The sequence below is a fragment of the Geotrypetes seraphini genome, chromosome 1, assembly GCF_902459505.1.
Source record: "Geotrypetes seraphini chromosome 1, aGeoSer1.1, whole genome shotgun sequence".
NCBI classification, from domain to species: Eukaryota; Metazoa; Chordata; class Amphibia; order Gymnophiona; family Dermophiidae; genus Geotrypetes; species Geotrypetes seraphini.
Window position 1 is genome coordinate 443,217,450 of NC_047084.1, and position 24,242 is coordinate 443,241,691.

Below are 24,242 nucleotides of genomic sequence, written 5' to 3' on the forward strand. Positions count from 1 at the left end.
ATACCTCAAAGAGGAATTAGTTGGATGGGAACAGCTGAATGAAATAAAAAAGCAGTGGGTGAAACTGAAAAAAGGTATTCTAAAGGCAACAAAACTTTTATGTTAGGAAAGTACATAAAGGTAAAAGGAAAAGAATTCTGCTTTGGTTCTCAAATATAGTAGCTGAAAAGGTTAGAGAAAAAAGGTTAGCCTTCATAAATTACAAGACGTCTTACAAAGAGGATGACAGGCAAAAATATGTGGAAAAGCTATGAGAAGCGGGAAAAACTGTCAGAAAAGCAAAGATGCAAATGGAAGAAAAGATGGCTGATATGGTAAAATTGGGGAACAAAATGTTTTTTAGATAAGTGATAGGAAGAAGTATGAAAATGGCATAGTGAGGCTCAAGGGTGAAGGGGGCAAATATGCAGAAACTGATGAGGATAAGGCTGAACTGCTTAACAATTATTTCTGTTCTGTATTCATGAATGAAGTGACCGAAATCAAATGGAATGTTGTGATAGACTGGGAGAGATTCATAGAAGACTGTGTTTGTATGGAGCTAGCTAAATTAAAAATAGGCAAAGCGATGGAGATTGATGGGATACATCTGAGGGTACTCAAGAAACTTAGAAAAGTTCTGGCGGCTCCTTTGTCTTATCTTTTCAATGCTTCCTTAGAGTCTGTTGTGGTTCTGGATGACTAGAGAAGGGCAAATGTGGTCCCTCTGCAGAAGAGCAGAAGTAAGGAGGAGGTTGGGAATTACTGGCCGGTTAGTCTGACCTTGTTAGTGAGTAAACTAATAGAAATGCTTCTTAAGCAGAGGATAGTGAGATTTCTAGAACTGAATGGACTGCAGAATCTGAGGCAGCATGGTTTTACGAGAGGTAGGTCTTGTCAGATGAATCTGATTGATATCTTTGACTGGGTGACCAAACAGTTGGATATGGGAGGAGCGCTAAATGTAGTGTACTTGGACTTTAGTAAAGCTTTTGACATAGTTCCGCATAGGCGATTGATAAATAAAATGAGTGCATTCGGTATGGGCCCTAAAGTGACAAACTGGATTAAAAGCTGGTTAAGTAGAAGGAGACAAAGGAGACAAATGGAGACAAAGGAGATAAATGGAGCTTGCTCAGAGGAAAAGGAAGTTGTTAGTGGAGTGCCACAGAGATCTGTTCTTGGACTGGCTCTATTTAAGATCTTTGCGAGTGATTTTGTGGAAGGACTGTCTGGCAAAGTTTGTCTTTTTGCGAATGATACCAAGCTCTATAATAGGGTAGACACCCCGGAAGGTGTGGATAACACAAGGCAAGATCTAGCTAAGCCTGAATAATAGTCTCGTAACTGGCAAGTAAGATTTAATGCTAGAAAAAATGCAGTCATGCACTTGGGCCGCAAAAATCCAAGAGAACGGTATAATATAAGAGGTGAAGTACTTCTGTGTATGGAAGAGGAGTGTGATTTGGGGGTGAAGGGGTGATTATGTTTAATTTCAGGGTGGCAAAACTAGGAAGACGATTGGGTGCATAAGGAGAGGAATAGCTAGTAGGAAAATTAGGACCCTGATTTCAGTTTATTCGCACTCCCTTTCGTTTTTTACTTCTCCCTATCAATTTTTTTTTTTTAATGGAATAATGTAATCCTGGCTGTTTTCCTCTTGTATCCTGTGTTTGTCCACGCCATTATCTGAATTGTCTAGGTTAGTCTCCCTCTTTTAAATTAATTTTTTAGATTATGTTTTTATGTAAACCGCTTAGAATAAATTATAAGTGATATATCAAACCAAAATAAAAGTTGAAACTTGAAAACACGAGGTCATAATGCCGTTGTTTAAGTCTCTGGTGAGGCCCCATTTGGAATAATATGCACAGTTTTGGAGACCATACCTTCAAAAACCTTCTGGAGTCAGTCCAGAAGGTTGCTATAAAATTGTTTAATGGACTTTGTTATAAATCGTATGGGGACAGACTTAGGGATATTAATTTGTATACTCTGGAAGAAAAACGGGAGAGAGGGTTTATGATAAACATGTTTAAAATCTCTATGGCGTTAATGTATAGGAGGTGAGTCTTTTTCAAAGGAAGGAAACTCCTGAAGGAGAGGACATGGGATAAAGTTAAGGCTCATGAATAATCTAAGGAAATACTTTTTTACAGAAAGGGTGATAGATACGTAGAATAGTCTCCCAGTAGAGGTGGTGGAGGCGAAGACTGTATATGAATTTAACATAGCATGGGACAAGCATGAGGGATTTCTTAGGAAGAGGAAATAATGGATACTGTGGATGGGCTATTCGGCCTTTATCTGTTGTCATGTTTCTATTTGCCAGACAAAATTGCTGGCCATTGATTTCTAAGACTATATAGACAAATGTACCCATCTTATCTTTACCATAGCTTCTTCTTAACAGACTTCACTCTATCGGTGTCACGGACCAAGTTCTTTCTTGGTTCATATCCTATTTAACAAACCGCACTTCTACTGTTCTCTTTAATGATTCAACATCTAAATCTTCATCAACTACTTATGGGATTCCTCAAGGATCTATTCTCTCTCCGTTATTATTTAATATTTTTCTAGCTCCTTTAATTACCCTATGTCAATCCGTGGGTTTTCAGGTGTTTGCATATGCAGACGATATTCAGCTTCTGCATCCAATAAATACTAACAAAACATCTGATATCCAAGAGATCAGTGAGAAACTCGATCAAATTCATCAATGGTTAAATAGAAATAAACTTGCTCTTAATATTAAAAAAACCAACGTGATGCTTTTCCCATGGAAAGACAATTCTACTCTTATTGCTCCCATCACAATAAAAAACATACCTTTACAAATAGTTAATAATATAAAAATCTTAGGGGTGACTTTTGATACAAAATTGAACTTTCATGATCATATTAGTACCATAGTTAAATCTACATTCTACAGATTACGTAGGATACGATCTATTGCAAAATTTCTATGCCCTAAATCAATAAACATTCTCATTCACTCTTTAGTGATTTCTAAATTGGACTACTGTAATGCTCTTTTTAAGGGGATACCACTAAACAAAATTAAACGTCTTCAAATTATCCAGAATGTATCCATTAAACTCATCACTAAGTCTAGAAAATATGACCATGTTACGCCCCTTTTGATAGATGCACACTGGCTTCCAGTTATCCATCGGATAACATATAAACTCTGTTTGCTTGTTTTTAAGTCTCTTCTCTACAAGACTCCTGCATTCATATTTAAACAATTAATACCATATCATCCAATCAGAACCTTGAGATCTAATGAGCAAAATTTGTTGACTATTCCATCACTTAAGGTTATTAATACTAGACGACAGTTTATTTTTTCGGTAACTGCTCCTCAAACTTGGAACGCTCTCCCAATTTATTTACGGAATGAGCAGGACCTGGGAAAATTTAAAAGTAATCTAAAATCATTTCTTTGTAAAGATGCTTTTAATATTTAATTAAACAGTTCTTAAACCAGCGATTTTATTTTATTGTATTATGCTCTGTGGTTATTTATATCCCTATTGTATTTTTCCTTTGTTTTGCTTTTCTTTATTAATTGTATTTCAAACTCCTATCTTACCTTATGCAATGTAATGTAATGTAATGTAATGTAATGTAATTTATTTCTTATATACCGCTACATCCGTTAGGTTCTAAGCGGTTTACAGAAAATATACATTAAGATTAGAAATAAGAAAGGTACTTGGAAAATTCCCTTACTGTCCCGAAGGCTCACAATCTAACTAAAGTACCTGGAGGGTAATAGTGAAGTGAAAAGTAGAGTTAGAGGAAAAATAAAAATAAAATAAACATTTTAAAAAGACAGCATTGATCTAAATACTTTGGAAGGTAGAAGAGAGGAGAGAAAGGAATAGAAGCAGAATGGGTCAGCGTCAGTAATGAAGTGGAGCAAGTAAGTTTAGGAGGAGCGATTGACGTATCCAGAAAGGGCTTCTTCTGGCCGACAGTCCCAGGATGCCTATGTCTCCTCCCCTGCGATGTTCTCCCATCCATGCATTCCCTCCCAGACACACTGCCCATGCCCCAGCCGCTCCAAGGAGGCTGCCCCAGATGAGGTCCACGGTGAATACAGGATTCTCTCCTCTGCGGGAAAGCCGCCCGGAGCCGACGGTCGATCTTCTTAGCGGATTGCAGGGGGGGAAGAGTTCACACTCTTGGTAGGATCGGGTCTGAGTGCTCTCGGTGGTTGTGGCTGGTCTCATTGCTGCTTAGATGTAAAAGCAGTTGATCTCCACTGCTGCTGATATTTAAAAGCAGGCAGATTGATCTCTCCAATGGACTGCAGGGGGAGGGTTTCACGCTCCTGGCAGGATCGGGTCTGTGGGCTCTTGGTGGTTGCTGATGTACCCGCTGCTGCTTAGGTGTAAAAGCAGTTGTTTTCCCAATGCTGCTGATATTTAAAAGCAGGCAGATTGATCTCTCCAACAAATTGTATGGTGAAGAGCACACATGTCTGGCTGGATTGGGACAAAGGCTCTCGATAGTGGCGGCTGGTCTTGGTGCTGCTTAGGTGTAAAAGCAGTTGATCTCCTACTTCTGATGATATTTAAAAGCAAGCATATTGATTTTTCCAACGGAATGCTGGGGAAGAGCTTACTTGTCTGACTGGATCAGGGCAAAGGGCTCTCGGTAGTGATGGCTGGTCCTGTTGCTGCTTAGGTGTAAAAAACAGTTGATCTTCCTAGTGTACTGCAGGGGGAGGTGGAGCTCACACTCTTGGTTGGATCGGGTCTGAGTGCTCTTGGTAGTTGCGGATAGTTCCGCTGCTGCTGAGGTGTAAAAAGCAGTTGATTTCCTACTGTTGCTGATATTTAAAAGCAGGTAGATTGATCTCTCCAATGGACTGCAGAGGTTGGTGGGTTGGTCCCGTTGCTGCTTAGGTGTAAAAGCAATTGATCTCCCACTGCTGCTGATATTTAAAAGCAGGCAGATTGTCCAGGGAGAGGAGCTCTGCACTCAAACTGCCATCCTCCTTGCCTACCCAATGTTATTATTTAAAGTTTGTAATGTTTTGTCTCTATTTGACTATATTTTAATATGTTCATCGCTTAGAATTTGATTAAGCGATCAATCAAGAAAAATATTAAACTTGAATTTGAAACTTAATAGGTACTGATTTCTTGTACCTGTAGTAAACAGGTACTGATTTCTTGATTATAATTGGAAACACCTGCACTATAGAATTTACCAGGAGAGGAAAATCTTACCTATCTAGGGGTCTCTAAGCTTATTCTGGTCATTGACATCCAAGTGCACAAAACTTTTTTCTGTTTATTAAACCCTTGCAAATCTCTGATACTTTGCCTCTGGAATTCCCTCAAAATAGTCTTTTTAAGCTGGGGCATTAACCGTGCATTTTCAGTGGCACTCTGTGCCCCGGAGAGGTGACTTAGAGCCAGGAGCTTCTCCTTGCTGTTGAAATAAGTTTGAATATTAGGTCCATGGTGTTTATTTTAGAAGCTTTAGTCAAGGTTTGGATATGCAGCCGTAAACTGGTATTTTGATGATTATGGTACTCATTTTCAAAAGAGAAGAATGTCAAAAAATAGCATAAAGTGGTATTTGGACACTTGTCTTGCTAGATCGTCCAAATCGCTATTTTCAAAACCATATTTTAGATGCTTTTCTATGCAGTTTATCTAAATCTCAAGGGGATGTGTTGGGGGTATGGTTTGGGCAGGACTAGGGCAGACTTATGATGTGGACATTTTTCTGCCACAATGGAACATTGTAGAAAACATCCAGGGCAAAAATTGGACATTTGAGCCTAGACCTGTTTCAATAACGAATAAGTGCCAAAAAGGTGCCCAAACTGATCAGATGACCACTGAAGGAATTAAGACATGACCTCCCTCTTACTTCCCCAGTGGTCACTGATCCCCTTTCACCACCCAAAGATGTGAAAGAAACAGTACATACCAGCCTGTTTGACAGTTTCAGATGTTAATGGCCAATCCTATTAGAGTAGCAAGCAGATTCCTGGAGTAGCCTAGTGGTCAGTGCAGTGGACTATAGAAATGAGACCCAAGTCCATTTCTCAGTCTAACTAGTACACCTGTGGTGAAACGTGTGAGTCCCCCAAAATCTACTTTACCTACATTAAGATGATACCTGCAGGCATAAGGGCTATTGCAGATAAAGATGGATACAGTAAGTTTTGGATGGGTTTTGGAGAGCTCACCATATAAGGTTGGGATTATGGTGAGATGTATACCTGGTACCTTTTTGATGAAGTTCACTGTAGGGTGCCCCCACTGCTCTGCTGGGATATCTGTACAGGCAGTCTGCTAAGAATGATGGCCCCTCCTACATATCAATTACTTGGTTGTTGTTGTTTTTCCAAAAATGGTCCTAAAAGATAGATGCACAAAGCTCAAAAACATCTAGCAAATGATCATTTTCGAAACAAAAATGTTTTTCTGATTTGAAAATATCCATTTTCTCATACACAGGTCCTACAGAATGGAATAAACTTCTAGTTTATATTAGAAAGCAGAAGGACTTCTGCACTTTTAAGAAACTGTTGAAACGGCACTTATTTTGTAAGATAAAATATGGACATTGATGTCTATGTATGATGGGAATTGTTTTGATTTTATATGTTTGTTGGTTTGTTATATTAATTATGTATGTGAACTTGTAATCCGCCTTGTTAAAGTCAGGCTATAAATAATAAACTATACAATATTTTTGGATGTAGACATGTTGAAAATACCCCTTTATGTCACATAAATGCCTAAATCTCAGTTTTACAAAGCTGTGATATAAACTGTATAAGCTTAAAACTCTAGGGGTATATTCTGGGCTTGATCTGGGTGGAACTAGTATGGGCCTGAAAAACATGTATTTCTCGTTCATGTGAATTTCCTTCCCGAGATGAACATCTATGTAAAAAGATTGATACTTGGATTTATACCTGTTACCCAGGATGTCTCGATTTAAGAAAGGTACTGATGTTGAGCAGTGCTATGGTGGAGGGGTTAGGAGAAGCCACCACCTTAATACCCCATAGTTGATGCCTTGTCTTTGCCCCCCCTTTGCCTGAAAGCAAAATGGGCAAGGCATGCCATTCTCAGCTTTGGGTAAATTTAACATTTCTGGTCCTAAATTGGTTAACATAACCGTATATGTTGACCCTTTGATATTTTAGGTGCCTGCTTCACTCTCTACTGTATTTTTCACTCCATAAGATGCACTTTTTCCCCCCAAAAGTGGGTGTAAATAAGGGTGCGTCTTATGGAGCGAATACCACAATTTGACTAGTTTCTCACGCCGTGGCCACCCGATATTTGATCTAATATCGGGTGGCCACGGCGTGAGAAACTAGTCAAATTGAGGGATTGTAGCCCTGAGGAAACCCCCCAAGGGTGAAACATGTTGGCGATTTTATCCCTCCTTGTCTACCACCCAAGCTAAGTACTATTCACTTTATAACTTAGTTAAGTTGATGGTTTTACTTAACTTATTGAAGATTTAACATTATTTAACAAGTGACCCGATGACGATAAGGTGCATAAAGCCAACTGTTATGAAAGCTTATTGAACATTTGGTGGCACTTCTGAGGGCCGGAAGAATTATTGATATAGAAGGTATTTAGGGGAGGTTGAATCTAACTGTCTCTTTCAATTGTGATCCAGTGTTTGACTTCTACAGCATACTGTTCTGCTGTTTTATTATCATCAATAAAAATCGTTTAAACCTAAAAACAGGTATGGAGGGGCCTTGCCGGGATTTTAAAAAGGTACATAGTGGAGGAGGGCACTGCCTGCCTGCCCTGTGCCCTGTCCTGGTCTGCCACTAGACCAGCAGAGAGGGGCCGGAGTACAGAGCTTGGCAGGGAAGGGGGACAGGGTGCAGAGCTTGGCAAGGAGTATGAGGTTAGGTGCAGGGCCTGACGGGGAGAATTTTATTCAGATTTTTTTTTCTTGTTTTCCTCCTCTAAATCTAGGGTGCGTCTTATGATCAGGTGCGTCTTATGGAGCGAAAAATACGGTACTTTAGAACAGGCTCTATATCAGCATATCCTGTCCTAAAATACTAGAGGAACTGGAGATATCATGACCTGGTCAAGATCGGCAAGTTTTAATGCTTCCAGCCTCTTCTGAAATAATTTTGGAAGTAAGTTTTCTGTGTTATTTGTTAAGGCCCACTTTTGTGGCATACAATCTCACAGAGAGAAGATCAGGGGGTTGTTATCTGAATTTTGAAAAGGGCAAGAAAGCATTCATAATGCCACGTTTACATGGTAATTTTAATCATTTTTTTGCAAACATGCGGATGTTGGGGAGTCCCTGGACATCGTATACCTGAACTTCAGTAAAGCATTCGATAGCGTACCACACCTCAGGTTGCTGAGCAAGATGAATTCTATAGGATTGGGCGACACATTGACGAAATGGGTTGGGAACTGGCTTGGAGGTAGGCTTCAGAGGGTAGTGGTGAATGGCACCCCCTACGAAATGACGGAGGTAATCAGTGGAGTGCCGCAGGGCTCGGTCTTGGGCCCGATCCTATTCAACATCTTTATAAGAGACTTGGCAGAAGGGCTGCGAGGTAAAATAACATTATTCGCCGATGACTCCAAACTAAGCAATGTAGTGGGCAAAAGCACAACAGACATAAATTCAATGTCCGACAACATGATGCACGACCTACTCCTACTGGAGCGCTGGTCTAGGTCCTGGCAACTCAGCTTCAATGCCAAAAAATGCAAAGTCATGCACCTGGGCAGCCAAAATCCATGCAAGACTTACACCCTTAATGGCGAGATCCTAACAAGAACTGAAGCAGAACGAGACTTAGGGGTGATCATCAGTGAGAACATGAAGACTGCCAATCAAGTGGAGCAAGCTTCATCCAAGGCAAGGCAAATCATAGGTTGCATACGCAGGAGTTTTGTCAGCCGTAAGCCTGAAGTCATTATGCCATTGTATAGATCCATGGTGAGGCCCCACCTGGAATACTGTATGCAATTCTGGAGGCCGCATTACCGTAAGGATGTGCTGAGACTGGAGTCGGTCCAGAGAATGGCCACCCGGAAGGTCTCGGGACTCAAGGATCTCCCGTACGAGGAACGGCTGGATAAGTTGCAGCTGTACTCACTCGAGGAACGCAGAGAGAGGAGTGACATGATCGAGACATTCAAGTATCTCATGGGCCGCATCGAGGTGGAAGAAGATATCTTATTTTTCAAGGGTCCCGCGGCAACAAGGGGGAATCCGTGGAAAATCAGGGGCGGGAAACTGCACGGGGACACCAGGAAATTCTTTTTCACTGAAAGGGTGGTTGATCGCTGGAATAGTCTTCCACTTCAGGTTATTGAGGCCAGCAGCGTGCCTGATTTTAAGGCCAAATGGGATAGACACATGGGATCTATTCACAGAGAAAGGTAGGGGTCATTGGGGTGGGCAGACTAGATGGGCCGTGGCCCTTATCTGCCGTCTATTTCTATGTTTCTGTAATATTTCTCTTTCAAATTAGCACCAGGCATTAAAGTATGCATGATGATATCAACTCATGTACTTTATTGTGGGTTCTGCTGGGGAGGTGGTCTGGGCAGAGTGCAGGAAGAATTTACAAGTATGCATGCTGATTTTATAACACTAATTTATGTGCATCCATATATACTTTCTTGTGCATCAATTTCCACCACTTGCACTGATGTTTATAAAATATCACCCAAATAGATGCCTACTTGGCTTCTATATATGTATCCTGCTATTCTTAATGAGTAATTTTATAACAGCCCACCAACCATCTATAGTGCAGTACATTCACTTATACCTGGGGGGAGGCAAACAACCTTTGAAAGGCTTCAGATTCCCTGAAAGGAGGTTTAAAACCAAAAATCCAAGCACACCTATTAGAAGTGACATATTGTGGAAAACATCTAATATACTCCACATATGATGCCTTTGAATTGCCTCAAAGTTGTCTACAACTGCTCATAGGCTTACCTGGTTATGATCCTTTAGCCACAAAGAATATGACCTCCAAAACATAGTGAATGCTGCTTGTACAGAAGATAGTCTTTTGGCACAAAGTTGAAAGAAACAATAGGCATAATTGTATGACTTTGCAGACATTGATGGCCTCCACAGTGAGTCCCTATGTGCTTTAGATGACCATAATTCATCCATTTTATCAGGATGCAATCCTACTAGAGGAGGTGTTACCAACAATTTTGCAGACAAAACACAAACAAACAAAAAATTCAACAGTTTGCTCAAAGGCCAAAACAGAAGAGTCAACAAAAAGTCTCATAATTAGTCAGCCAAAGCAACCTCTAGCCAAGAACAGCCTTACCCTTCAAAGGAACACTATTGGTTATGGAAAGGGATTGGGTTTTGTATACCGCCTTTTTGTAGTTTTACAACTATGCTCAAAGAGGTTCACATACAGGTACTTCAATTATTTTCCTTATCTGTCCTGGTGGACTCACAATCTGTCTAATGTACCTGGGGCAGTGGAGGATTAAGTCACTTGCCCAGGGTCACAGAGAGCAGTGGGGTTTGAACCCACAGCCTCAGTGCTGAAGCTGTAGCTCTAGCCACTATGTCACCCTCGCAAACCAAGGCTTTCTTACCAAAGGACGGAATGTCCAATCTCCAGAGAAATGTCTTATCTGTTCAGAAATTCAAAGTCAGTAATAGTAAAGTAGTACATGAAAATATTGGCATCATGGCTGCTATGGTTCACTTTGGTCTCTGCCTGACTCCATATGTGAAGATATGAAGGGGAGTTCATTTTAATGGAATCAGTTTTTGCAGCCTCTTTCCTGTAAATTAAAGTCGCTGTTCTCCTGACTAAGAACATTTCATTTGTGGACATCTCCTCAGAATTTGAAAGGTCACCCTTTCTAACAGTATCAGCATTGGTGTATTCTCACTACAGATGTCTCCAACATAAGATGGAGAGTTCATTTCCAGTCTAACATGCTCAGGGGCACAAGTTAGAAAAAGAAAAACTACTATGTATCAATTAGACTTTCAGGTTGCTGAAAGTTTTCATCCTGTACCTCAAACAGAACTGCCCTAGTACAAATGGATCAATGAGAAAGGGGTATGTGTGTGTGGGGGGACGACGACACTTTATTTCTGTGCTGAGAAACATGCAGAATTTGGGATCAGACAGTAGCAATTGGAGCATTGCTGAAAGCCACATAAAGTCTTAACACCTTTCTATATTTTTCATATTCTACTATCTAAGCCAGGGGTGTCAGTCTCTCTTTGAGTGACGCAATCCAGTCGGGTTTTCAGGATTTCCCCAATGAATATACATGAGATCTATTAGCATACAATGAAAGCAGTGCATGCAAATAGATCTCATGCATATTCATTGAGGAAATCCTGAAAACCCGACTGGATTGCGGCCCTCGAGGAGTGACTTTGACACCCCTGATCTAAGCAATACAATTAAAAATACATTAAAAGAGGCATTTGTTTCACTGATGTAGACAGTGTGTTCTATACTTTTGACATAAAAGAACAATAAAAAGTGTTGATTGCATAAAGTTTTATGTTTTGTTATAGCAAATCCAAATCAGCCCAGTCTCCAAAAAATGCCTTAAGGCCCATAGCAAGTTAGGACACAGGTAGGCTCTTTTTATCACAGGATTAATCTGATTTGAATGCTTCTGTAAGAAAACTTAAGGTGCTCTTGTTGTATGAAATGAATTTGAAGCAAAAATCTAACCATGCTGAAATATGGCTGCTAAAAAAACACCAGGAGAATAAATAAAAGTACAGATTAGGAGAAGGCTGTAAGAAAATCTATTTCTTAGATAGAAGAATGTAAAAAATGCTCAAGGAGTGAGAAGTAGAGAATGACACGGTGACAAAATTCATTACCGTTCCCATCCCCGCAGATAACCGCGGGAAATAATCCTATGTCATTTTCTAGTGTCTATTTCAACCTTGGTCCTTCTACACCAGCATTCTTCAAAGCAAAGCTTGCGGGTCAGTGGTTGTGCCCAATTATACTCTGATTCTTCCCTCTCTCCTTAAACAATGACATGAAGATGGTTTCCCGCGGTTATCCGCGGGGATGAGAACGGTGATGAATTTTGTCACCGTGTCATTCTCTAGTGAGAAGATTTTTACTAGGCAGTGCATCTTCCTGGCATGCCAAATTTTTTAGCAGATAAAATTCAGCAAAGTATTTCAACTACATGAATGGTCTCTGGATTTGAGGAATAGCAATCTGGTTGTTTCAAAAATGGGGAACACACCAGGGTGGACCTTATTTATTTCTTTATTTGCTCATTTTTTTAGCCTGTCCTCCCAAAGGAGCCCAGAACGAGTTACAAAATACATCCACAATATAATCGAAACAGGACATAGATGACATAATTTACAATATAGACATGACAATAAAACGTATGCACTAAGCAGCATCTGGTGAGAGTAGGTGGTGAAGGTGCATTGACTCTGAATGGCATTGCTGGGTGCATGTCCTTAAGGCGCTGTGTTTGTGAAGAGGAAGGTTTTCAGAGCCTTCCTGAAGCTCTAAAGTCCATCTAGTGTTCTAACATATGGAGGGGATTGTGTGCCATAGTCTGGGTATGAAATGTGAGTAGGAGCGTTTGCGGGCTGTTTCGTTTTTGAGGGAGCGGCCAGGAAGTATGGTCAGTCATTTTTCTCCTTGGGACCTCAGTGGTCGTTTTGAAAAATAATTTGTAGTTTAGTTGTATGTAGTGTGGAATCGTTTCGTGGAAGGTTTTGAAAGCGAGGCCCATGGCCTTGAAGGTGCAGCGTTTTTGAATGGGCAGCCAATGCATGGAAGCTAATGTAGGGGTAATGTCACGGATTGCAGCATTTTGTACCCTTTGGAGGCGAGGGAGAGTTTTGGTAGGCAGGCCCACTAGTAGTGTTTTTGTATGTATTTGGTGAGAGCAAAACATATATAATATATTTATAATATATAAACAGCCTTGGTTGTACCACAGAAAGGCAGTATATCAAGTGCATGACCCATGATGTGCATAAATTATGCGCAGAGTTCCAGCTTTGTGCTCAGTGATATTCTATAATTTTAGCGCTCATAAATGTGCAGCAGCAGACTTAGGCCATATGTTTTGTACAGTTCTGGAATGAGATATGTCAACAATTCACTTAATTGTATTCAACCTACATTGTCCGAATAGGGGATTTATTGTTTGATGGGCTGTTCAGGAGACATTCTGTGGACACTGGAAAATTCCAGTTTTTTCAAAAGACCTCATTGTTGGCCAAGAAATGTATTTTCTGTTGCCTGGCCCCAGAGTTCCCCACAGTCTTTCATTCGAGAAGTCAATTGATTAAGCCACTGCTTGCCCTGTATTGGTAGCATGGAATATTGCTACACCTTGGGTTTTGGCCAGGTACTAGTGACCTGGATTGGCCACCGTGAGAACGGGCTACTGGGCTTGATGGAGCATTGGTCTGACCCATTAAGGCTATTCTTATGTTCTTAAGCTGTTGACCATGAAGTGGGTGGGAGTTTCGTGTACAGACTCTCCACATAAGGAGCATAATCTAGAATAAATAAATTACTACTGTGAGGATTATTTTTGTGCACTGCCGCTCTCTTCTTGAGATGGAAGGTATTGGGGGGAGGGGGTTGGAGGTTATGTTGGGATGTAGTGTTGGGAATTATATGGGGTTTCCTTGGGATTTAATGAGCTCAATTTTATGGGTCTTGATACCACATGATGCATTGAACTTGGTCTCTTTTTTCTGTTCTGTAATTTGATGGTTGTGTAGAGCTTTTAACACTAATTTCACTTGGAAGAGGTATTGTTTTGTTGATCTTGACCAATATAGAGATTAGTGATCATTTTAGCACACAATTTGCTTAGCATTCAAATGTAAGGATGTGCTCAGAGGGGAAGAGGGAGGCGTATTAAGTGTTGCATTTATGCCTTTATATTGACATGGCATAAGTGGGTGTGCTGAAATTTTAGCACATAATTGTGGCTTATAAAATGACAGCTGTACAACATATTGTTCCTTTTTATACTTTAATAAAATGATTTCAGTATAAAATAGCTATTCAAGACTTGTGCGGATGGGATCAGACAGAGTCCGCAGGGATGGAGGGGATCAGACAGTGTCCGCGGGGCCAGAGTCTGCGGATATGGGGACAGAGTCCACAGGGGCGGAGATGGGGACAGAGTCTGCAGGGACAGGGTGGAGACTGGAACAAATTTTTTCACTGCATCATTCTCTACCATAGAAGTCTGCCCGGCAGTGACTTTGCTTTCTAATTACTGGAGTTGCCATCTAATCATTGCTAGGTTTGTTTGGTTCAATTCTTTCCATACAGTATTCCTTTGTGTTTATCACACACATTTTTGAATTTCATTACTGTTTTCATTTCCATTGCTGCATACTGGAGGATGTTCCAGGTATCTACCCATCCTCAGTAAAAACGAAGTACTTGATGTTATTTCTGCGGCGTCCCCCTCCCTCCTGCAATCTAAATTCATGTTCTCTAGTTCTACCACCTTCCCATCTCTGCAAAAGGTGTGTTTGTATATTAAAACTTTTCACACATTTGAAGGTCTATATCATATCATCCTTGTCTCTTCTTTCCTTTAGAATATACATCTTCAGGTAATCAAGTCTCTCCTCATACATCTTGTGGCACAAACCCCATACCATTTCGTCACTTTCTTCTGCGTTTTAAGTCTTTTTATTTCCTTAGCAAGATACAGCCTCCAAAACTGAACACAGTATTCTAAGAGGGGCCTCACCAATGACTTGTACAGGGGCATTAACACCCAGTGGCATACCAAGGGGGGGACGGTCTGCCCCGGGTGCAGCCTTAGGGGGGGTGCACAGCCGGACAGGTCCGGAAAATTCCTGGGCTGTGATGGCACTCAATGGCATCGGCACACCCCCCTCCGCGACGGCACTCAAGTTCGGCCTCCTCCCGGCATCAGCAGAACTTCAGATCAGCAACAAGTGCTCAGTCAAAAGCTTCCCCTGACTGAACTGCCTGGGCGGAAACAGGAAGCTGAGTCAGGGGAAGCTTTTGACTGAGCACCTGTTGCCGATCTGAAGTTCTGCTGATGCCGGGAAAAGGATGCTGAACTTGAGTGCTGTCGCGAGGCAGGGGGGGGCGCCGATGCCACTGAGTGCCGTCGCGGAGGGGGGGCACCGATGCCGCTGAATGCCATTGCAGGGGGGGGGGCGCCGATGCCGCACAGTTCCATCGCGGGGGGCCTTGCCGATCTTGTTGCTAAAATCGGAAAGGTGAGGGAGAAAAATGGGCCTGTGGTGGATGGAGAGATTGAGAGAAGAGGACAGATGATGGAAGTGGGGGAAAGAGAGAGAAGGGGCAGATGATGGAAGTGGAGAGAAGGGGAAGAGAGAAGAGGGCAGATGATGGAAGTGGGGGAAAGAGAAAGAAGGGGCAGATGATGGAAGTGGGGAGAGAGAAGAGGGCAGATGATGGAAGTGGGGGAAGAGAGAAGGGGCAGATGATAGAAGTGGAGAGAAGGGAGAGAGAGAAGAGGGCAGAGGATGGAAGGAGGGGATAAATAAAAGGAGGGCACATGATGGGGGAAAAGGAAATACTGGAGGGGGTGAGGGAAAGAGGTGGCGAGCTGTAGGTAGACAGTAAAAAAGGAAATTGATGAGAGGGTAGTAAGAACGTAATGTAGACGGATGCAGAAAATAAATTGAAAAGGAAAATGAGGGAAGAAAGGGATTGCAGAAGAGAGATGTGGGAGAGGGAAGGTGGGGAGAGAGATGCCAGACCAATGGGGGTGAAAGGAGAGATGGAAGGGGGAGGCATACAGTTTCTGGAAGGGGCATAGAAGGAGAGAAGGTGCCATATAGGGGCAGAGAGATGGCAGAGAGTGGATGGAAGGAAGAGAGTAACAAGAAGATGAGGAAAGCAAAAACCCGAGAAGACAAAGGTAGAATAAAAATTTTCTATTCATTTGTTACTTTAGGACACATGTGTCACTGTTTCTGTGGTGTTGCATTGTATGCAGAGTCCAGCTTCTTGCTGGTTCAATTTAACCTTTGTCTATGTATTTCAATTTTATCCTCCCTTTTACAAAACTGTGGAGCGTTTTTTAGCGCCAGCCGTGGTGGTAGCAGCTCTGATGCTCAGAATTCTATGAGCGTCATACTGTTACCACCGTGGCTAAAATCCACACTACAATTTTGTAAAAGAGGGAGGGGTTAGTTTGTGATGACATATTCCATACTAGGCGAAGGTATTTTCTGTGTTCTTTGTGTTTGAAAGACATGGTTTTCTGTTAGGATTGACGGTGTAGGATTGATCTGTACTAGTCTGGCTTGTTTAGTTTTACAATGGGTGTATTGATGTACTGCTCACTGCATATGTAAGATGCTGCTTTTTCCTAGGTACTCATGTGTGACTTGTGGCTTGTTACTAAAAATCATGTTTTTCGTACAGATGGGGTGGGGGGTGACAAAAAATGATGGGCCCCAGGTGTCACATATGCTAGGTACGCCACTGTTAACACCGCCTTTCTTCTTCTGGTTATACCCCTCTGTGCATCCTAGCATCCTGGCTGTGGCCTCTGCCTTGTCACACTGTTTTGTCACCTTGAGATCTTCAGATACTATCATTCCAAGGCTCCTCTTATGAGTGGTGTTCATCAGTTTCTTGCCTCCCATCTTGTATATCTCTTTCGGATTTCAGCATCCCAAGTGCATTACTCTGCACTTCTTTAAATTACATTTTAACTGCCAGACCTTTGACCATTCTTCAGTTTTTGGAGATCTCTTCTTATGGTTACTTGCTCTTGGATATTTACTCTATATTGGCTATCTTTGTATTATCTGCAGAAAAGCAAATTTTTCCTTCTAACTCTTTAGCAGTGTCTCTCACAAATATATTAAACAGAATCAGCCCCTGTACTAACCCTTACTCTACTACTCACCTTCCTCTTTTCAGAGTGCATTCCATTTACCACCACCCTCTGTTGTCTGTTGGTCAACCAATTTCCAGACTTTAGGTTCTAAGTTCAGCCCTCTCAGCTTATTCAGGAGCCTTCCATGAGGAGCTGCATTAAAGGCTTTGCTGAAATCCAAGTAGATTACATGTAGTGCATATCCTTTATCCAGCTCCTTGGTGACCTGAGAGGCACTGGAGTGACATAAGACTCCAATTGGCCAGATTCCTAAGACTAATCCCATGGAGAAGGCAGAAGGGATGTTGGTGGTAGGGGGGATGTCGAGGTGTCGGCGGCAGGAGGTAGCAGGCATTCCTCCTGCTACTCTTTGCTTGTGGGGGATGTCAGGGGTTTGGGAGGGTCGGCAGCAGGAGGGAGTGGACATCCCTTCTGCCACTCTTCACCTGAGGGTGTGTCAGAGAATCGGGAGGGCCGGTGGCAGGAGGGAGTGGGCATCCCTCCTGTCACTCTTCACTGGGGGGGGGATTGGCACTTCAGGGGGGGCCAGCATCAGGAGGGAGTGGGCTACTCTGTACATTTGTAAATATAACACATTATTAAAAGAAAAAAAAGTTTTCTTTCATTGCCAGTCTTGAAAGTTTTATTAAAAATTCTGTTGGAATCTCATGTGGCCTTGGCCTTGATTCAAGGACATCCTGAATTATGCTGTGGAAATGGAATTTCTTTTTCTTTGAATGTTACTTTCTAGTTTATCAAAAGACTATTGACTATGGCTGCCCAAGCACATACTGTTGTGCTGTAGAATACTGTACAGTATTTATAGAGCTCAAACTTATTTGTTTTTGTAGGACTGGTGTACAACTTCACCTCATATTTCTGTCTGAGGATTTTTATAAAGGCTGTTGTGATAAATTCCTATAGATTCATTCAAAGAAAATTTTATCTATTAGCTGACAAAATGTGCATTTTGAAATACTTTATTTCAAATGCTGCTTGTGGATTCTTTTCTTCGTTACTCTTTAAGAAAAGATTTTCATTCAGCATAATACTGGGAGTTCTTAAAGTGCAGAATAGTGAACTCTAGTATGTAAATGAGCTTCTCCATGGTTGTCGTCTTACAGTGATAGCATTATAAGACAAGTAATGACAGATTAAAACCTGCCTAGTAGGGGAAAAACTAAATTACAAGACTTGTATTAAGGCATAAATAAACCCATTAAATGTTATCTGGAATACCAATTAGTAGAAGGAGCACTGACAATTTTATTTATCAACATTAAACACAATTATTAATTACAGACCTGACAAATCTAGCAGTAAGCAGGACATATTGGGTGTGCTGGGGCCATAAGTCCATTATATGAGAAGGATGATTACCAAAATCCTGTGGGGAAATAAGTAATTGTAGTTGTAAAATTTTAATTGCCTTGGAATAAGGTAAATTATATTCTCTTGTTTTAGAATACAGATATGTTCGATTTATAGTACATGTATCAAGCTTTGCAAGTAAGTAAATGATTTAGATTTCTGTGTTTTAAAATAAAGAAAACAGTGATGAAATTTACTACAACCTGTACGGAGAATTAATAGTTCGAATAACTGAATGCTACAGATCATGAATTTTACAAAGTCAGTGCTATAATAGCCACTAGTTAGATGTATTTTTTCAAATTTTTATTTATAAAGGCAGCATATGTGCCTTTCTAAAATGAGTTTCCAGAATTATCCTCAGAAGCATACTAATACTCTGGTACAGGGCTTAATTTGTGGGGGAATGGCCTGGAACATAGTTCTTCCACTTATTTTCTGACTCCAGAGAAGCAAGGGCATCCTATTGTAATCCCTCCCTTCCAGGCAGCCTGCAGAGAAGAGGAGGGTAGGCTATGAGCCTGGAGAAGCGCAGAAAACAGTTACTGTAATGCTGAATCTATCTCTTCTTCTCCTGTTGCTTCTGCTCCTGGCCCACCCAAACCTTTTCTGGCTCCACAGTTCCACTTCCTTTTTATCTACAAAGTAAGCCCTGCTCTTGTCCAAAGTTACATCTATTCCAAGGCAGGCACAAGTAAGTACTCTGTGATAAGCACATATCCCTCTCATAATCTCCCAAATGCTGCCCTCAGAGACACTGATATATGACTCAAGTAAAAGTAGTCATCTTTTTGTTGCTACTTGGGATCTAGCTAGGTGCTTGGGACCTGGGTTGGCCTCTGTTGGAAACAGGATACTGGCCTGTCCCAGATACTTCAGCCTGTCCCAATATGGCAATTCTTATGTTCTTATACACACTTGTGTGCATGTTTATACTTGCATAATTTTCTAATAACTGTTTTCCAACTTTAAACCTCATTTTATATGCAGAAAATTCTTAATAAAATAACTCCCCCCACCTCTTGTTTCAAGATCTGATACCTTTTATAATTCAGGCTTCTTATTTGCCTGGAGATCAGTAGGCTAATGAAGATATTACTTTGAATTTCTTGGAGCTGAATGATGGAATTGATAAATTTGAAGAAGTATATGGGACAATGATAGGGACCCTCTCAAATATTGCTGATAGGGATTTTTTTTGCTTAAGTGTTACTTTAGATCAAAAAGGCAGTCATTTATGAGGAAGATGTGTCACATGAGAGTCTGAGGTGATTGAAATTGTTTTTTGCTGTTAAGAGCAGAAGTTATTCATTTGGAAGCCTCATCTTATCTAAACTGTATTGTACACTAGCACTCAAATAAGTGTGCTTATTGGAGGAAGGGGGGAGACAATCACACTTAATTTTTTGGATATTAGGAAGGGGCAAATTTAAGCACTCTAAATGGCTCTGCTAATCGTGTCTTATGATGATGCTCTTTGTAACCGACTTTTAGTTTATTCCTTTTTGCTGTTCCAGCTATGATAGCATTTCTTCTTTAGTTTTATATATCTTCACTAAGGATTTGGAACTAGAGAATTTTTCCCCATCCTCGTGGGAACTCATTTTCCCCTCCCATCCAGGCTAGTTCTTTTCCTGTCCCCTGCCCCATTCCTTTAAGCTCTGTCCTAATCTGCACAAGCCTCAAACACTTTAAAATCATAAGTGTTTGAGGCTTGTGCGTTTAAGGCAGAGCTTACAGGAATATGACAGGGACAGCGACAAAACTCGTGGTGGCAGGACGGGGAAATTGAGTTCCTGCAGGGACGGGGAAAAATTTGTCCCTGTGTCATTCTCTATTTGGAACCTCCATTTTGTGGACTTGATAAAGATATTTATCTCAGAACAATCAGGTAACATATCTTTGCAGCATTCCAGTATCTTCCCTCCTCCACTGAGAAAAATGGTCATTTAACCCTACCTTCTGTTTTCCGTCCAATATTCAGTTTCTAATCCACAACAAAACATTGCCGCCTATCTAATGGCTCTTTAATTTTATCCTTAAAGAAGGCTCGCTGGCTTCCCATAAATCACAGAACCACTTACAAAATAGCCCTATTAACCTTTAAAGTCCAAATGTCTAAATCCCCATTATTCTTAGAAAGGATTCTTACCCCCCTATACCCCTAAGGGCTCCTTTTACAAAGGTGCGCTAGCGTTTTTAGCGCAAGCACCGGATTAGCGCTCACTATAGCGTGCGCTACCTGAAAAACTACCACCTGCTCAAGAAGAGGTGGGAGCGGCTAGCGTGCATAGGATTTTAGCGCGTGTTAAGGCCCTAATGCACCCTTGTAAAAGGAGCCCTAAGATCTGAGGATAAACATCTACTTTCCATTCCATCATTAAGAATCATTAATACCCGGCGAAACACAATTTTTTCTGTAATGGCCCCTCAAATATGGAATTCATTGTCAGCATATTTGCATGAAGAAAATAACCTAGACAGATTCAAAGGAAAATTAAATTGTTTCTATTCATGGATCCATTTGATTCATAAAAATATTAAAGGCTAATCCAAAACAGATGGAGGGGCATAATAAAAAAAAACGTCTAAGTTCCCTTTTGGCCTAAGGCCTTAAACGTTGAAAGTAGAAGCAGAAAGTAGAAACGTAGAAAGTAGATACATCCAAAAGGAGGTTTTTTTAAAATATAATGGCCTGCCTCTACGTTCAGCTGTTTAAACGCCCAGACCACCACTACTTGTACACTAACAACATATAATTAACCTAAAAAAAGCCTAAGTCCCAAACGTCCAACACAAGAGCTTTTAGGTGAAAGAGGAGCCAGTCCTTCGCCTAAAACCTGGGGTCTGTGACCGGTGTATGTCAAAAATAACACCGGTTTCAGAATCCACCCCCCCCATAACATCGGGGCAGGAGGAAGTCCAAGGCCTCCTGCCCTGGAGATCCGCGACCCCCCGCCGACAACATCGTGCCAGGAGAGAGCCCAAGCCCTCCAGGCCCCGCCGATTACGATCGGACCAGGAGGGAGCCCAAGCTCTCTTGGCCACGCGACCCCCCCCCCCCCGCTGACATCGGGCCAGGAGGGAGCCCAAGCCCTCCTGCCCAGGTGACTCCCCCGCTGACATTGTGCCAGGAGGGAGCCCAAGCCCTCCTGGCCACACGATCCCCCCTAAGATCGGGGAGGAGGGAGCCCAAACCCTCCTGCCCAGGTGACCACCCTATCCCCCACCCCCATTAAAATCAGGGCAGGAGGGATCCCAGGCCCTCCTGTCCTGATAAAAACCCCCATGACCGCCCCCCCGAACCCCTGATCAGCCCACCGAAAACCTCCCCCGACCCGCGAGACCCCCCCCTGCCGACTCCCCGATCCTCCCCATACCTGAAAATTGTTGGCTGGACAGATGAGTGCCAAGTCCATTCGTCCGGCAGGCCAGCCATCCCTTGAATGGCTGGCCTTAGGGTCTGATCGGCCCAGGCGCTCAAACCCCACCCACAGGTGAGGCCTGAGGCGCCTGGGCCAACCGGAATAGGCTCAGTAGCCTTAGGCCCCTTCTATGGGTGGGGCCTTAGGCACATGAGCCGGGTTGTTTTCACTGTGGATTATTGGGTCTCCCCATTTTTCTTTGTTGTCTGCATTACTTGCTATCCCCTTGATTTTCTAATTTCCTCAGAAGTCTTTCATGAGGTCTTTGTCAAACACCTTTTGAAAATCCAAATGCACAATATCAGCTGGTTCACCTTTATCCACATGTTCATTCACCCCTTCAAAGAAATGCAATAGATTGGTGAGGCAAGATTTCCCTTGACTAAAACCATGTTGGCTTTCTCTCATTAATCCATGCTTGCGTATATGTTCTGTCATTTTGTTCTTTATAATAGTTTCTACCATTTTGCCCAGCACTGATGTCATTCACTGGTCTATAATTTCCCGGATAACCTCTGGAACCCTTTTAAAAAAATCGGCGTCACATTGACCACTCTCTAGTCTTCTGGTACTATGCTGGTTTTTTAAAAAAAAATTACAAATTACTAAAAATAGCTCTGCAAGTTCATTTTCAATTCTATTAGCACTCTGGGATGTATACCATCCGGTCCAGGTGATTTGCTACTGTTCAATTTATCAAATTGACCCATTATATCATCCATTGCTGAACCAGGAGTATGGGGTCCAGGCTGAGAGAGAGAGTTAAAATTCTTAGAGAAGTCCAGTACAGGGAGGAAGGATTCTCCAGGGAGTTCCCAGGAAGGGTATCTGAAGATGGGACTAGGGAAGAAAGAGCTGCCTATCTGTATATGCCTCTGTTATGTATGTATCCAGGCTGAGAATAGAAAACTGCTAAGGTAGGAAATCTCTTTCCTGGAAAGTTTGAAGCTATATGGCTAGGCTAGGGTTAGGCCTGGGTTAGAGTAAAGCTGTCTTTAACCTCCTGCACTTTGTGTTTGGGATTGGACAGAAGCTAACCATAGGAGGGTTTTTAATGGACTTCACAAGAAACTCTACATTTAAGACAGGCTGCATGTGCAGTAAATAGGCTTCAGTATGTTTTGGTTTTAAAAAATAGATTTCGTTTTTAAATTTCATAGCTAGTCAATCTGTTCTGTGAAGGCTCAGCACTGAACCCTCACTCAAGCAAGACATATACCAATATAGTTATAAAATCCTGTATCATGTACAGTTATATGTTCTTCCAAAATGCCTGATCTGTAAACTAAACAGTTTTCTTTGTTTCTCTTTTACAGATATACATTCTCGTTCATGTAGACATTTAGTGGTTACTGGTGCCAGGAGTTCCTTTTCAAAGCTCATGGACAAATTGAGTATGTTGATGCAGAATGTACCAGTTGGTAATAACCAGTTCACTGGCTGTGGAGAAAAGAATTCCTTAGCTCACAGACTAGCCCATGGACTTCATAGAGCCAATTCACAAGCTCTAAAAGTTGGTGCAAAGGCTCAAGTACCCATCATGGTATGTATACGCACATTGACGTGTTAGTGAGAGAAAATATTCATGACCAACTTTGTTCTTTAATTTGGGATAAGAGAAATTTGAAAAAAAAAAAAAATCAATATTTTTTAGGGTTAAAAAGCTGCATGAATATAGATATGAAAATTAGCAAGCTTTGAAAATCACCTAATTTGTAAGAATATAACATAAGCAATGCCTCTGCTGGGTCAGACCTGAAGTCCATCGTGCCCTGAAGTCCGCTCATGTGGTGGTCCAACAGGTCCAGGACCTGTGCAGTAATTCTCTATCTATACCCCTCTATCCCCTTTTCCAGCAGGAAATTGTCCAATCCTTTCTTGAACCCCAGTACTGTACTCTGCCCTATTACGCTCTCTGGAAGCGCATTCTAGGTGTCCACCACACGTTGGGTAAAGAAGAACTTCCTAGCATTTGTTTTCAATCTTTCCCCTTTCAATTTTTCTGAATGCCCTCTTGTTCTTTTATTATTCGAAAGTTTGAAGAATCTGTCCCTCTCTACTCTCTTTATGCCCTTCATGATCTTTTAAGTCTCTATCATATCCCCTCTAAGTCTCCTCTTCTCCAGGGAAAAGAGACCCAGTTTCTCCAATCTCTCAGTGTATGAAAGGTTTTCCATCCCCTTTATCAGACGCGTCGCTCTCCTCTGAACCCTCTCGAGTAATGCCATGTCCTTCTTAAGATACGGTGACCAATATTTGACGCAGTACTCCAGATACGGATGCACCATCGCCCGATACAGTGGCAGGATAACTTCTTTTGTTCTGGTTGTAATGCCCTTCTTGATTATGCCTAGCATTCTGTTTGCCTTCTTAGCGGCCGCTGCACACTGTGCCGTCGGCTTCATTGTCATGTCCACCATTACCCCCAAGTCCCTTTCTTGGGTACTATCATTTAATAACATCCCTCCCATCGTATAGTTGTAACTCGGGTTTCTGTTTCCCATATGTAATACTTTACATTTCTCAATGTTGAACTTCATCTGCCATCTCGTCG

General features: G+C 41.7%; 1 protein-coding gene across 4 annotated transcripts in view; it reads left to right on the forward strand.

The window, feature by feature from the left end:
- CCDC171 (coiled-coil domain containing 171) overlaps window positions 1-24,242 on the forward strand; it is a 608,461-nt gene that overhangs the window by 256,930 nt on the left and 327,289 nt on the right. For all 4 annotated transcript variants that reach the window (XM_033920389.1, XM_033920380.1, XM_033920408.1 and 1 more), the window contains exon 18: window positions 23,005-23,231. In XM_033920389.1, coding sequence (XP_033776280.1) covers window positions 23,005-23,231 — 227 coding nt within the window. The remainder of the gene's footprint in view (window positions 1-23,004; window positions 23,232-24,242) is intronic.